Source organism: Caretta caretta, chromosome 26 (assembly GCF_965140235.1).
Source record: "Caretta caretta isolate rCarCar2 chromosome 26, rCarCar1.hap1, whole genome shotgun sequence".
NCBI lineage: Eukaryota > Metazoa > Chordata > Testudines > Cheloniidae > Caretta > Caretta caretta.
In genome coordinates, this window is record NC_134231.1 from 7,543,779 (window position 1) to 7,557,640 (window position 13,862).

The 13,862-nt window shown below is 43.8% G+C and overlaps 1 protein-coding gene across 1 annotated transcript; it reads left to right on the top strand.

Annotated features, from left to right (window-relative positions):
• Positions 1 to 3,162: 3,162 nt before the first annotated feature.
• On the top strand, positions 3,163 to 8,749 carry NEFM (neurofilament medium chain). Its single transcript, XM_048829102.2, has 3 exons — positions 3,163 to 4,276; positions 5,294 to 5,418; positions 6,868 to 8,749. Exons 1-3 carry the CDS (start codon positions 3,215 to 3,217, stop codon positions 8,186 to 8,188), a joined length of 2,508 nt encoding a protein of 835 aa, XP_048685059.1. The 5' UTR covers positions 3,163 to 3,214; the 3' UTR covers positions 8,189 to 8,749.
• The last annotated feature ends 5,113 nt before the right edge of the window (positions 8,750 to 13,862 follow it).

A 13,862-nucleotide genomic window follows, 5' to 3' on the forward strand; every position in this document is an offset into this window, starting at 1 on the left:
GTTGCAAAAAAATCAGTCATGTCTTTCTATGATCTCTCTCCTCTTAACACTGGTTTTCCCAATAATGCACAATCAAGATTAAAAATAATGTATTTTCTTTTCTACTCTGTGTAAGTGGCAGCATTTCCCAGCATTACCTACAGTCCGCCTCTGCAAAGAGTGAGGCACTGTGGTTGTCTTTGGTCAAAAGTAATGATACTTGTGTGTCAAACTCTAAGACAAGAAGTTTTCCATATTTAGAAACAGCAGTCTTCATCTCAGAAATCCTAAACCAGATATTGACATAAGGTGGAAAGGAATTAGTTTCTAAAAAAAGGAAAATATTTTAAAAATTGTTTTTGCTGGCTCATTCTAACCTCCAGATCAGCTTCATAAAAATGTAGCATCTGTTTTGTCTACAAACACTTTATTATGGATCTGAAGTGAATGTTACCAGAACAGTGATTTTTGAAAATGAAAAAAACTATCTTTCTGTAAAGTGATTTCATAAAGACTTGTGTGAAAGTGTGTGTGTGCGTGCATCTCTTTTTGTCATAACATTCTGATTTTTTAGAAGGTAATCAACATATACTATGATAATGACTGTACTGTATACAACTTTACATTGCCTGAATTTAAGTATTCCATAAATAAGTCAAACTGGATTAGCACTTGATTACACAGTAGCAATGTGTTTTGCATACTAACCAATTGGATTTTGAATAAGCTGTGCATAAACATGTTTAATGCAAATGGATTTTATTGCAAGAGTAAATATGGTTCTTTTTTTAATTGTCTTTCAGCACAATTGTCTTGTTTTCAGAGCATTAAAAGAATAATAAAAGTCCCAGGCACCAGTGTTAACCTTATGTTTTCTCTTACAGTAAGTTCTCCCTGTGAGTAATTCAACATGAACATATTCTGGTTTTTTTTCTACAGTTCTTTAATCAAAGGGAAAAATAACAATACACCAGATCATAACACATCTTTTATCCTGAAAATTAAGAAAACGCAATATCATTATTAATAGCATTTTTGTCTTGACTTCCTGCTGAGTCTAGAGAGTTCTTCCCTGCACCCCCCACCCTGGAAAAACTATTAGCAAAATTAATAGAATGCATTTAGAATCCGTGATTGCTTCAATTATCCTAAAACCTTCTCCATATACCAGTCTTATACAACTCCGAATAGGTTAAACTGGGGGGTCTGATAGGTTCTGTTTGCAAATGCAATTCAGCAGATACCTTGGATAATTCTGACTTCCTTTCTCCACTGACTGCAGTGCTGCAGTCCTATGACAACATCATATTAGTGAGCGAACTGTGGTACAGTGTTCCATGTGGCCTGAAAGTTTAACCCTGTCCCTCAGACTGTCCTAGCTGTACAGTGAAGAAATGCTGCAGCATTTTAAACATCATTTCAAACACAGGGCTAAAAATGAGAAGGTAATTAGTGAACATAGTTTTGTTTTTCGAATTTTACCGATTTCTGAGTAGAAAGAGGCATACATTTTCAGTGCCTACAATAAGGAAGGAATTCAGGAACCATAGATCATTTTTATTCCAGGATCAGCAATGATTTATCCCTGTAATTAACTAGTTAATTGACTGTGTACATCCAAGAATGCAAAGTCCACAGGATGCTAGCTAGTCACCACCCACGTACTCATCAAAAATTACACTGTGCCCCCAAAACATAAGTATTAACAAGTCTTCAAAGAGAAAATGCACCAGGCATTATTTTTGATAGATAGATAGATAGATAGATAGATAGATAGATAGATAGATAGATAGATAGATAGATAGATCCATCCATCTTTGGAAAAAACAAAGCCAAGAGCCAGAAAATGAGTAATAAAAGACTTTCGATCCAAGGGGATTTTGAAAAACTCTTGTTTCCCTGTACCAATTACAGGTGAGTGCTCTATCCCTGCAGTGGGTGCTCTATCCCTGCAGTGGTTATATGCTAGAATGCAATCAACTTCCTTCTGCAGAATTTCACGGTTCTGCTTTTATTATTTACCCCGAAAACTCGAAAGTCACTTCTGGTGCTTTCCATGATCACAAAGCAGCAATCCCACTTTCCTGTTAATCCACCCAAACCTCTCTTCTCTTTTCCAAAGCATTGTTGACCTTCAAATGTCAGACCTTTGTTGGGGGGGGGGGTGTTCTTTCTTTTATCCCATCTTCTCCCTGTCTTCCTGCTTCCCGGGAGTCATCTTAATAGGAATGTCTCGGGCTAAGAATTTTACAGCTGTATGTGAAAGGAAATAACTTCAGGAGGGAACATCTAGTCACTCTCTGATCCTTTCTCCTACTCTGCATTGCAGATGGAGCCCCGGCTTGACACTCGCACGCTGCTCATTTAAAACAAACAGCACACTAGCTAGGCTTTATTATAGTTGCCCGGGGAGGGGCAATCACAGCACCAGACAAACCATCCGGAGACGTGTTTTTATTCTGCATGGATTTCCCCTTCCATCCCTTCTCCAGCTGCCCGCGCCGCTGGCCGTGGTGCTGAAACCGCCATGGCTATCTCTCCTATAGACACACACACACACAGACCTTACCTGACTCCCCAATGTATTCAGTGGGCTCTCCCTCAACTCTAACGCAGAATGCCTGCCCGGGCCCCCCTTGGAGAAACTCCGCACCCCCCACCCACCTCCCTGTCTAGCGTAACCTTCGACTTGTCGCTGTTCTTTCGCAGGGAGTGAATTGACTCTGCTCCATTGTGCTTTGCTCCCTGCAGTCGGTGGAAGCGAGCGGGGAGGGGAAGGAAGGAGAGGGGAAGGATGGGAGGGGGAGGATGGGAAAGAGAAAAGGGAAGGGGGTAGGGATGGAGGAGATGAGGAAGGCGAGAAGAAGGGGGGAGCTAGGGGAGAGGAGGAATAGAGAAGGGGAAGTGATGAAAGAAAGAAAGAAAGAAAGAAAGAAAGAAGAGGGGAGGAATAGGCGAGGAGAGAAGGGGAGGGGAAAGAGGGGAGAGAAAAGGAGGGCGAGGAGGGGGGAAGAAAAGGGGGGAGAACTGGCGGGGAAGGTGGGAGGGGCCAGCTGCCGGGGGGAGGACCCCGGGGGCGGCTGCTGTGCCTTTAGCTGCCACGTGTCGCCTCCCTGGCCCGCCCCCTCGGAGCATGTGTCTGGAGCGGCGCTGCCGGCCCGGCTCCGGTATATAAGGTGCGGGCAGGGGCAGGAGCCGCGCTGTGAAAGCCGCCCACATCCCAAAGTCTTCCAAGATGAGCTACACCCTGGACACGCTCGGCAACCCCTCCTACCGGAGGATGACCGAGAGCCGGGCCATCTACAGCCGGGCCAGCGCCTCCCCGTCCAGCGGCTTCAGGTCGCAGTCCTGGTCCCGGGGCACCCCGAGCACCGCCTCCTCCCCGTACAAGCGCAGCGCCCTGGGCGCGCCGCGGGTGTCCTACAGCTCCGCGGTGCTGAGCTCCTCCGAGAGCCTGGACCTCAGCCAGTCCTCCCTGCTCAACGGGGCCGGGGACTTCAAGCTGAGCCGCTCCAGCGAGAAGGAGCAGCTGCAGGGGCTGAACGACCGCTTCGCCGGCTACATCGAGAAGGTGCACGGCCTGGAGCAGCAGAACCGGGCGATCGAGGCGGAGATCGCCGCCCTGCGCCAGAAGCAAGCCGGGCGCTCGCAGCTGGGCGACGCCTACGAGCAGGAGCTGCGGGAGCTGCGCCGCGCCCTGGAGCAGGTGAACCACGAGAAGGCGCAGCTCCAGCTGGACTCGGAGCACGTGGAGGAGGACATCCAGCGCTTCAAGGAGCGCTTCGAGGAGGAGGCCCGGCTGCGCGACGAGACCGAAGCCACCATCCGCGCCCTGCGCAAGGACATGGAGGAGGCCTCCCTGGTCAAGGCGGAGCTGGACAAGAAGGTGCAGTCGCTGCAGGACGAGGTGGCCTTCCTGCGGGGCAACCACGAGGAGGAGGTGGCCGAGCTCCTCGCCCAGATCCAGGCGTCCCACATCACGGTGGAGAGGAAGGACTACATGAAGACGGACATCACCGCCGCCCTCAAGGAGATCCGCAGCCAGCTGGAGTGCCACTCCGACCAGAACATGCACCAAGCCGAGGAGTGGTTCAAATGTCGCTACGCCAAGCTCACCGAGGCGGCGGAGCACAACAAAGAGGCCATCCGCACGGCCAAGGAGGAGATCGCCGAGTACAGGAGGCAGCTGCAGTCCAAGAGCGTGGAGCTGGAGTCGGTGCGGGGCACCAAGGAGTCCTTGGAGAGGCAGCTGAACGACATCGAGGAGCGCCACAGCAACGATCTCTCGACCTACCAGGTAAGGGCCCCACCCCGGGCAGGTGTAAAGCAATGCAAAATGCAGCCCAGCAAGGGAAAAAAGGGTTACCTCGACCACTGCAAAACGAAACTCGTGCGCTGCCGAGCGACCGTGGGCAGGGCAGGGGCGCAGACGGACTGAGTTACAGTTGAGATGCAAACGTGGCTTGTGCGAAACAAACCAAAAGTTCCGGCAAAGGTGCCAAAAAGAAAGAAAAAAACCCCATGCTAGGCAAAAATGGCTTGCGTCGTGCAAAAAGATCAGCTGTGCAATGCGATCCAGAGGTCTAATAAGCAGTGTTCAATGCTTGTCCCCGGACTTTCACTCCCTTAGCTGTCTGCTCTTCCCTCTGATAGTAAATATTTAGTCCACGGTACCTCTTTACAAAGAGTATGTTTAATATTCCTGCTTAGATTGTTAACTGTTCTTTTAGAATCTCACATCGATTTACTATGCAAACTTTTAACCCTAAGGATAGAGTAAATGACCTTTATCAGGGAAGTTTAACAATTTGCAAATATAGGGTCTACATTTTGCTGTTGCTTAGTCATAAAATAATCTGACCCAAGATTTTAAAAAGATGTTTTAACACAGCTTTTAACTCTTTACAGTAGTTTACTGATAGCTAATAAATATCTTAAAATACATGGGGAAAGTTAAAAGGTCGAACTTACAGTCCTCGCTGAGGTAATGCTCCCTCAGAAGGAGTTTTGCCTGAGTAACGACAGCAGAATCAGGCCCCAAAAGCTTTATTGTGTTGCACAATTATTTGCAAAACGATAGGCCTGATTCACACGCCCAATGCAGTGAGACCAGGATCAGATTCCTTTTGTGCGCTTATCCCTTTCTTATATTAGCCCTGGATTTTAAGAGTGGGCTTTTAAAAGGCTTCCTTACAGAACTTTTTTCAGTGCTGCTATTAAGCTACAGTTTAGGAGTTAATAGTATTATCTGAGCAGGGATGCTTTTTGGATGCAAGTGTAATTATGTTATGGGGATTTTATGTATTTGTTGCAGGACACAATTCAGCAGTTGGAAAACGAGCTGAGGGGTACAAAATGGGAAATGGCACGTCATTTGAGGGAATACCAGGATCTCCTCAATGTCAAGATGGCGCTGGATATTGAAATTGCTGCATACAGGTACCATAGGAATGCTGTGGATGTGTCTGGAATACTAATTGCACTGCAGATGCTGCTGGTTCCAACCAACCTCTGCCCAAACAGCTTTTATCATTGGCAAGGATTTTTCCCCTATAAGCATCAAACAAATGCAAGAATAGCCACTCAGCCAAATTATTAGCACTCTTTCAAATCTGTGCAAATGCAAGACCTCTTCACATTAAGAAATCTTCTTGAGTTAATAAGTGATCCGGCTCTGTGAAAGTCAATGGCAAAACTCCCATAGACTTCACCGGGAATGGGATAGGACCATTACACTGCAGTACAATGGTTCCATAATGCAGCATTCTGTTCTTGTTTGGTTCACAAAAGTAGGAAGCAGATGACTGTTTTTAATCTGTAATTATTTTCTTTCACTTCACTTTGAGCATGTCAAGCAAGCAGCATGGGTAGTTTTAATGCGCTCTTGTTATTTTAGAACACGGATGTACTTGGGTATCAGATGAGCACCGTTAATCTGCACATTGCAAAACACTTTCACATTTCTTTCTTAACTTTCCTTCAGAATCCTCTGTGAAGTAATCCTGGAGCAGGGACGTAGCTGCTATTGCCATCATCCGGCAGGATGGGGTTTTTTTAGCTTCTTTTGCATGGCTTTTGTAACTGTTTATTTGCCACGTTTATTTTTGAAACTGGGTTGCTTAATAAATAAATAAATAGACTGCAACAATGGCTTTAAAATAAAACATGAAAGCGCTGATTTTCTGGGTCAGAGGATTAGATGGGGAAAATGCATTTCTGAATATAAATAACATCAAAACAGACTACTGGAAAGTAAACATCTTTAGAGCCCTGCAGTGTGCTGGGCTTATCAAATATACAGAGAATGGACGTCTTTTATTTTATTACCAAGGTTAACGTGGTTTATTCTGGTGAACATATTATGGCTGAGAGTTTCAAATCATAGAAGGGATTTTCTCATTAATTCGATGAAATTAATGAGAAATAGGGATTCAAATGCCCTAATTGGCTTTAACAATCTAAGCTAGAATATTTATATTTTAAACATATAGGGCTTAGTCCTCAGAAGGTCTAGATCAGCATGGCTGTATTGAAGTGAATGACTATGCTCAGAACTGTGCTGATTTACACCAGACTGAGAATGTGGCCGACGCATTTTTGTTATCGTTTTACAAGACCCAAAACGTTGTGATCAAGCCTGACAACCACGAGATTTAAACCAAGCTAAGGAGAAATGTGTGTTGTGGGCAGCACTCAGATATTACTGTGTTGGGCGTAAGGTGCCTGATCCCAGCTTACTGAAGTCCCACTGAACATGACCAACAGATATTGTCATCGTCCTTAGCATATCCCACATACTTGAAACACCTTTCCAATTCTCTGAGACACTGCAGACACAAGACAGACATTTTACATGCTAACTTCCCCTCCTCCTCTTTATTTCCCTAGGAAACTACTGGAGGGTGAAGAGACAAGATTCAGTGTCTTCTCGGGAAGCATTACTGGTCCCACATTTACACACAGGCAACCCACGGTCACAATATCATCTAGTAAAATACAGAAATCAAAAGCTGAGCCGCCAAAGCTAAAGGTCCAGCACAAATTTGTAGAAGAAATCATTGAAGAGACAAAGGTGGAGGATGAAAAGTCTGAAATGGATGATGCCCTGGTAGCCATTGCAGAGGAACTGGCAACCGGAGCCAGGCAGGAAGAACAGAAGAAGGAAGAAGAAGCAGTGGAAGAGGAAATTGTAGCTGAGAAGAAAGCTCCAGTGAAAGCAGCTGCACCCAAAGCTGAAGAAGAAGAAGAAGAAGAAGAGGAGAAGGGAGAAGAAGAGGAGGAGGAGGAGGAGGCTGCAAAATCTGATGAAGCAGAAGAAGGAGGTTCTGAAAAAGAAGAAGCAGAGGAAAAGAGTGAAAAGGAAGAGGGTGAGGAGGCTGAGCAGGAAGAAGAAGAAGAAGAAGGCGAGGCCGAAGCCGAGGGAAAAGAAGCTGAGGTGGAGACTAAGAAAGAAAAGGAACCTGAAGGGAAGAGCAAGGAAGAGGCTGAAAAGGCTGCAGTAGAAGAGAAGGTGGAAAAAGTGAAAGCGTCTTTAGCAAAATCTCCACCTAAATCTCCTGCAGCAGAAGAGGCTGCGGAAGAACAGAAGGCATCAAGAGAAGAAGCTGAAGAAGGAGAAAGTGAAGAACAGAAAGTGGAGAAGGAAGGTAAAGAGAAGGAAACAAAGGAGGAGAAGCCGGGATCCCCAGAGAAGCCGGGATCCCCAGAGAAGCTGGGATCCCCAGTGAAAGAAGAAAAGGCTGCGGTGGAAGAGACCATCTCGGTCACAAAGGTAACAAAAGTCAGTGTAGAGAAAGAGTCCAAAATGAAGGAAGGGGGCAGTGAAGGAGAGGAAAGTGACCAGGCCTCCAAGGGGTCCATGAAAGAAGACATTGCAGTGAATGGGGAGGTGGATGAGAAGGAGGAGGAGAAATCCAAAGAAAAAGAAGTGGAGGAGGAAGACAAGGGTGTGGTCACCAATGGCCTGGATGTGAGTCCATCTGAAGAGAAGAAAGGGAAGAGCGAAGAGAAAGTTGTGGTCACCAAAAAGGTGGAGAAAATCACGAGCGACGGTGCGGACAGTACAACCAAATACATCACCAAGTCTGTGACAGTCACCCAAAAGGTAGAGGAGCATGAGGAAACTTTTGAAGAGAAAATGGTTTCCACCAAGAAGGTTGAGAAAGTCACTTCTCATGCTGTAATAAAGCAAGTACAAGACAGCGAGTAATAAATAGAAATTTAAAAAATTGAAAAGAGCTTGGGTTGTTGAAAAAGGTTAAGCCATATGACAGCTGCAAAATGCATGTGAGTGACAGCTTTAAAGCAGAACAGGTTCTCTCATGGAGGCTCCAGACACACTGTCTTTTACTTTTTTGTGTGTGTGTGCAATACTGGGGGGAAATGCATGCAAGCTCAAGATGTTCTCCCTCCACAGAATTTGGGGAATTAAATAAATAAACAAACAAATGCATGAGGAAAGGAAGCTTTTGAATTCCCTAAACTGTCGGAGGAACACATCTGAGGAACGTCTTAAGGGGTATTATGCAAAGAACCAACTGAGCCAAGAACCAACAGAAAACAAAACAAAACAATCATGAAAAAAACCCAGAATTCTCCTCGCCTTAAAAAGAGCTACTTATGAATAATTATGTTTACCTCACTGGTGCAATTAAGATGGACTTTTGTTCATGGGAGAACCTAGTTGACATTCACAGTACGCAACCTTTTGTTGTTCGATGTAGAACCGTCGCAGCAGTACTTGCTCAATAAAGGTCATATTGGAAACATGCCTTGCTCTGTGGTGTTTCTCTGATGAGTAGAATTTCTCCCCAGACTTTTTAAAATATAAATGAGTCAGCATTAATAGTAAATTAGCTTCAGTTTACAAAGTGCTTGGGCTTTTTGCAAGTGTCTTTGCATTTCCCAACCACTGGGAACGTCTTTAAACAAACATTTAACAATCTGGGGCAAAAACTGGGGATTGGTCCTGCTTTGAGCAGGGGGTTGGACTAGATGACCTCCTGAGGTCTCTTCCAACCCTGATATTCTATGATCCGATGTCCATTGGAGCCAATGGGAATATTACCGTCAAATTCAATGGGTGTTGGATTGGAACTCACAAGCTTGTAAAAAAGGTCCAGACTCACAGCCCTACAAAGTGAATGAGCCAGTTTGGGTCACATCCTGCAAGCCTTACTTGCGTGAGTCACTCTCACAGAACTACTTGGGTGAGTAGGGTGGACAGTATTTGATGTTTTAAAGCATGTATAGCAGTAGTTTAAGCTTCCTCTGTTCACACCATACCCCGATCTGTAGGGACCACCTTAGGGGTGGAAGAGAGTCTCTAGAGCCCATACAGTCCTTGGCCTCTTTGTTGAGACTGCCACCAAGTGAGCCAGTAGGGATTGTGATGCGTTTTGGATACAGGTGTTTGTCCATTTGTAAGTGGGCTGAGAACCATCAATACATTTCACAAAGGTCTCCAAATACCCATCAAAAGGCAGTGACTGCTGATGGCTCTGGCTCTAGCTATGATTCAGCCCAGCAATTTAGAGGTGGATGCCTCCTTGACCAAATCCCTAAAATGCTCTGCTACCCAACTCATATCTGAGACTCTTCCTTGTCAATGCGAAACACCATTACACAGTTCAAAAGTTAAGAGTAATTATACTCTTTTGGGAACAGAAAACTGCCCTAAAGGCAACGTTGACATTAAATATAATTGATTACTTTTTAAATAGCTGTTCATTAAAAAAAATATTAATGAGATTATTTCAGACACACAACTCCAGTTAGCGATTGTTCAGATTACAGCATCTATGAGTCATACAGAAAACTGAAATGAAGGCCTCAATTTCATCCCACTGAAATGAGAACAAAGGATGGGATTTTCAAAAGAGCTCAGCAATGGCCTCATTCTGCTTCCATTAAAGTCAACCACTTGCCTCTACAGGAGCAATGGCCCTCTGAATTCCAACCTATACAGAAAAAAAAAGTTTTAATACACAATAAAACAAAGCGTTAAGAGCAAAAGAACAATGTAAATGGGGCCTGATTCTCTTTTGCCTTCCATCTTGTGTGACTTGTGTAAAATGAATGGAAAACACATCCACTCTGATTTTACACCTATTTTTCACACATGTAAATTGCTATTTGTATTACTGTAACACCTAAATGACTGCACAAGGCACAAGACAGTGGAGAATTGGGTCCATGATTTATTAAAAACTTAATAAAAAGAGATCTAAAAAAATCACAAATACAAAAAATGGTCTGCTGCTGTAAATCATCATAGTTCAATTGAAGTAAGTGGAGCACCTCGAATTTACTTCAGCTGAGGAGCTGACCAAATATGCCCTATTACAAGATAAATCATATATTCAGTATAATTAATGTTTTTATGGGAATTCAGATAAAGAATACTACTTGCTTCCTATTACCTTAGTATATCAGTTAAACAGAAGACTTACAATACCACCAGTGAAAAGAGTTGCCAATCATTTTTATCTGTCTGTATTCAGAATGAGACGCATCCTGAATTTCATAGGCTAAATGTAGCACTGATAAAAAAACCAATGATTTACATATGTCTTCTGCGGGGGGGTGGGGGTGGGGGATTGGTGAGGCGGGTGGTGGTGTTAATTCTTTACTCTATCAATAATTGAAATTCAGATAGTTTTTTAATGGAAGGAGATGTGTGTGTTCGTAGCTGAAGGAAATGTAAAACGTCCACAGTGGAGAAATCCTATCTAAACCCCTTTGTGTAGCAAAATAATGAAGGTTTCTCCTGCTGTTATCATTAATGAAATCTCTTCTCAACAGATTGCTGGATGACTGATGTTTAATTAAAGCAAAAAATTAGCAGATTAAATGGCAGCATCTCCATAGACAGTTTATTCATAAAAGATGCATCTCTCTCTCTCTCTCTCTGTGTATATATATATATATGTTAGTGGCATGAAGAACAGACTTGTGCAGTTCATATATATAAAACTGCACTTTTATGCGTAAGATACCAACTAGCAGAACCACACAGAACTGTTCGTTAAGTCAATCAGAATTAATGAAGAGTGGTATGCAGCCATATTTAACTCCCCAGGGTGATCCAGTGGATATAGTGTACTTAGACTTTCAGAAAGCCTTTGACAAGGTCCCTCACCAAAGGCTCTTAAAGAAAGTGAGCCGTTATGGGATAAGAGGGAAGGTCCTGTCATGGATCAGGAGTTGGTTAAAAGAGAGGAAACAAAGGAAAGGAATAAATGATCAGTTTTCAGAATGGAAAGAGGTAAATAGTGGTGTCCCCCAAAGGTCTGTACTGGAACCAGTGCTGTTCAACATACTCATAGCCCAGACATAGATGAGAGGTTTATCGCAGGAGTGGGTGGGTGAGATTCTGGGGCCTGCGTTGAGCAGGAGGTCGGACTAGACGATCATAATGGTCCCTTCTGACCTTAGCATCTATAAAGAAAAAAAAAGACTGGGACTTTTCAGCTTGGAAAAGAGACAGCTAAGGGGGGAATATGCTCGTGGTCTATAAAATTGACTGGTGTGGAAAAAGTGAACAAGGAAATGTTATTTATTCCTCATAACACAAGAACTAGGGGTCACCCGATGAAATTAATAGGGAGCAAGTTTAAAACAAACAAAAGGAAGTATTTCTTCACACAATACACTGTCAACCTGTGGAACTCTTTGCAGGTGGATGTTGCGAAGGCCAAAACTATAACAGAGTTCAGAAAAGAACTACATAAGCTCATGGAGGCTCTTAGCTAGGATGGACAATGATGCAACACAATTCCCTGAGTATCCCTATCCTCTCTTTGCCAGAAACTGGGAGTGGATACAAAGGATGGCTCACTAAGTGATTGCCCATTCTGTTCATTCCCTCTGGAAAACCTGGCATTGGCTGCTCTCAGAAGACGGGATGCTGAGCTGCATGGACACAGTATGGCCGTTCTTACATTTGTATGTTCCCATTAAAGTTAATGGAAAAACTCTCTCAGATTTTAATGGGACTTAAACTGGACTCCTAGAGGGCAAACATCAGTCTACTGCAGCACTATCCTCTAGCTACAATGGACCAATGCTGTCAGTTACACCAGGGTAAATCTGAAGGAATTCTTTCAACTTCGGTAGATGCATGTGGATTTTGGCCAGCAATTAAATTTACATTATGAGCCAGATTTTCAGGTGGTGTAAATCGGCATGGCTCCCTTGAAGTCAGTGGAGTTGCATCAGTTTACACCTTCTCTGAATCTGGCCCCATATGTCTAACATACACTTCAAAGGTCCAGAGTCTTCCAATGTGAAAATACAGTTGGCTTTCCCTGCACATTTATTCTTGTTTTATTTTAACCCCTAATTCTCTTTAGCATTTGTCTGGCAGCCAGAGACCATTTTCCTGCAAAGAAACCCAGCCCAGAGACATTATGCCAATGTGTCACTGAAATCAGGATCTAAGTGGCTATCAGGTTTTGGTAGCAGGATCTGCAATGGGCTAAACTCTCTGCAGTATCAAGAACTGTGAATTAACCTCAATGCTCATTGAGATGGGTGGGATTTGAGGGCTCTGAACTGCTACCTCAATCGACCCTGCTCATTGAGAAGAAACAGATAGAAGCCAGGAATAAGAGCTCTAGTGTAAAAAAATGAAACATTTCATTTGTGTCTATCACCAGCTGAGATTATGTTACATCTGTGCTACTTCATTATAGCACCCATTAACTCTTATGTAGGTTCCAAAGCATGAAGGAATGTTCAGCTCGATGGACCACTACCTGGGTCAAAATACTGGGCATTATCATTCGAATCATAGAATATTAGGGTTGGAAGAGACCTCAGAAGGTCATCTAGTCCAATCCCCTGCTCAAAGCAGGGCCAACTATCCCAGCCAGGGCTTTGACAAGCTGGGCCTTAAAAACCTCTAAGGATGGAGGTTCCACCACCTCCTTAGGTAACCCATTCCAGTGCTTCACCACCCTCCTAGTGAAATTAGGTTAGTTACAAGAGATGAATTTTTGGGTAAGGTTTGCACCACTCAATGGGCATTATGCATTTTAGGTTTTTCCCATTTATTCTTTGGCTTCGAAAAGAACATTTAGCTTCCCTCTGTGGTCCTTTGGTCTTATGCCAAGCTAAAAAGGAAGAAAGAAAACAATGATCCATAGTTCAAACAGAATTATCTGTAGGTGCTATATATATGTAAAATAGACAAGTATTTCCATTGCAGTCAATGAGTCCATTCACAGTGCATCAAGTTAAGGATCTGCATAAGACTCTGCAGGATCAAAGCCTAATGATGCTCACTACGTGAAGTGAGTTAGATTTTGACCTCAGTCCTAGTGGACTTGCACACGTATATCTGGAGTCACAAACTAGCCTGATATGTTTTGTGTCATGCCCTCTTCCACAGTTATATCATACCATACGTATATGGACAAATTTTGATTACTAGTATGGTAGTTGTTTATATTAGGATAGCACCCTAGAGGCTCCAATTGAGATTAGGGCATCATTGTGCTAGGGGCCCTATATAGGCAAAGTGAGAGAGAGTCCCTGCCCCACAGGGTTTACAACCTAAATAGATAAGACAGACAAAGGAAGCATTATTAACCTCATTTTGTAGATGGAGAAATGAGACATTAGATGACTTGCCCAAGGGACCCCAGAAAGTCTGCAGCCAAGAGGCCACTCGAAACCAGGTCTAATGAGTCCTTTGTCTTGTGCCTTACCCTCAACACCATCCTTATAAAGGTCTCTGAGAAACCACAGACTCTGTAAAATCAGCAAGGCACAACAGTCCACTCTCAGCCTAGGGGACAGAGAGGCACATAGGATTAAACAGAGTTATTACACAAAAGTGACTTACACCAGTATTTCCTCATGTTAATTTGTATTGTGAT

Excerpts from the sequence above, each read along its gene's own strand:
- NEFM (XM_048829102.2), top strand. The coding sequence starts at position 3,215 with ATGAGCTACACCCTGGACACGCTCGGCAACCCCTCCTACCGGAGGATG. Across the intron at positions 4,277-5,293 it reads ACGATCTCTCGACCTACCAG|GACACAATTCAGCAGTTGGA; the intron begins GTAAGGGCCCCA and ends TATTTGTTGCAG. Across the intron at positions 5,419-6,867 it reads ATTGAAATTGCTGCATACAG|GAAACTACTGGAGGGTGAAG; the intron begins GTACCATAGGAA and ends TTATTTCCCTAG.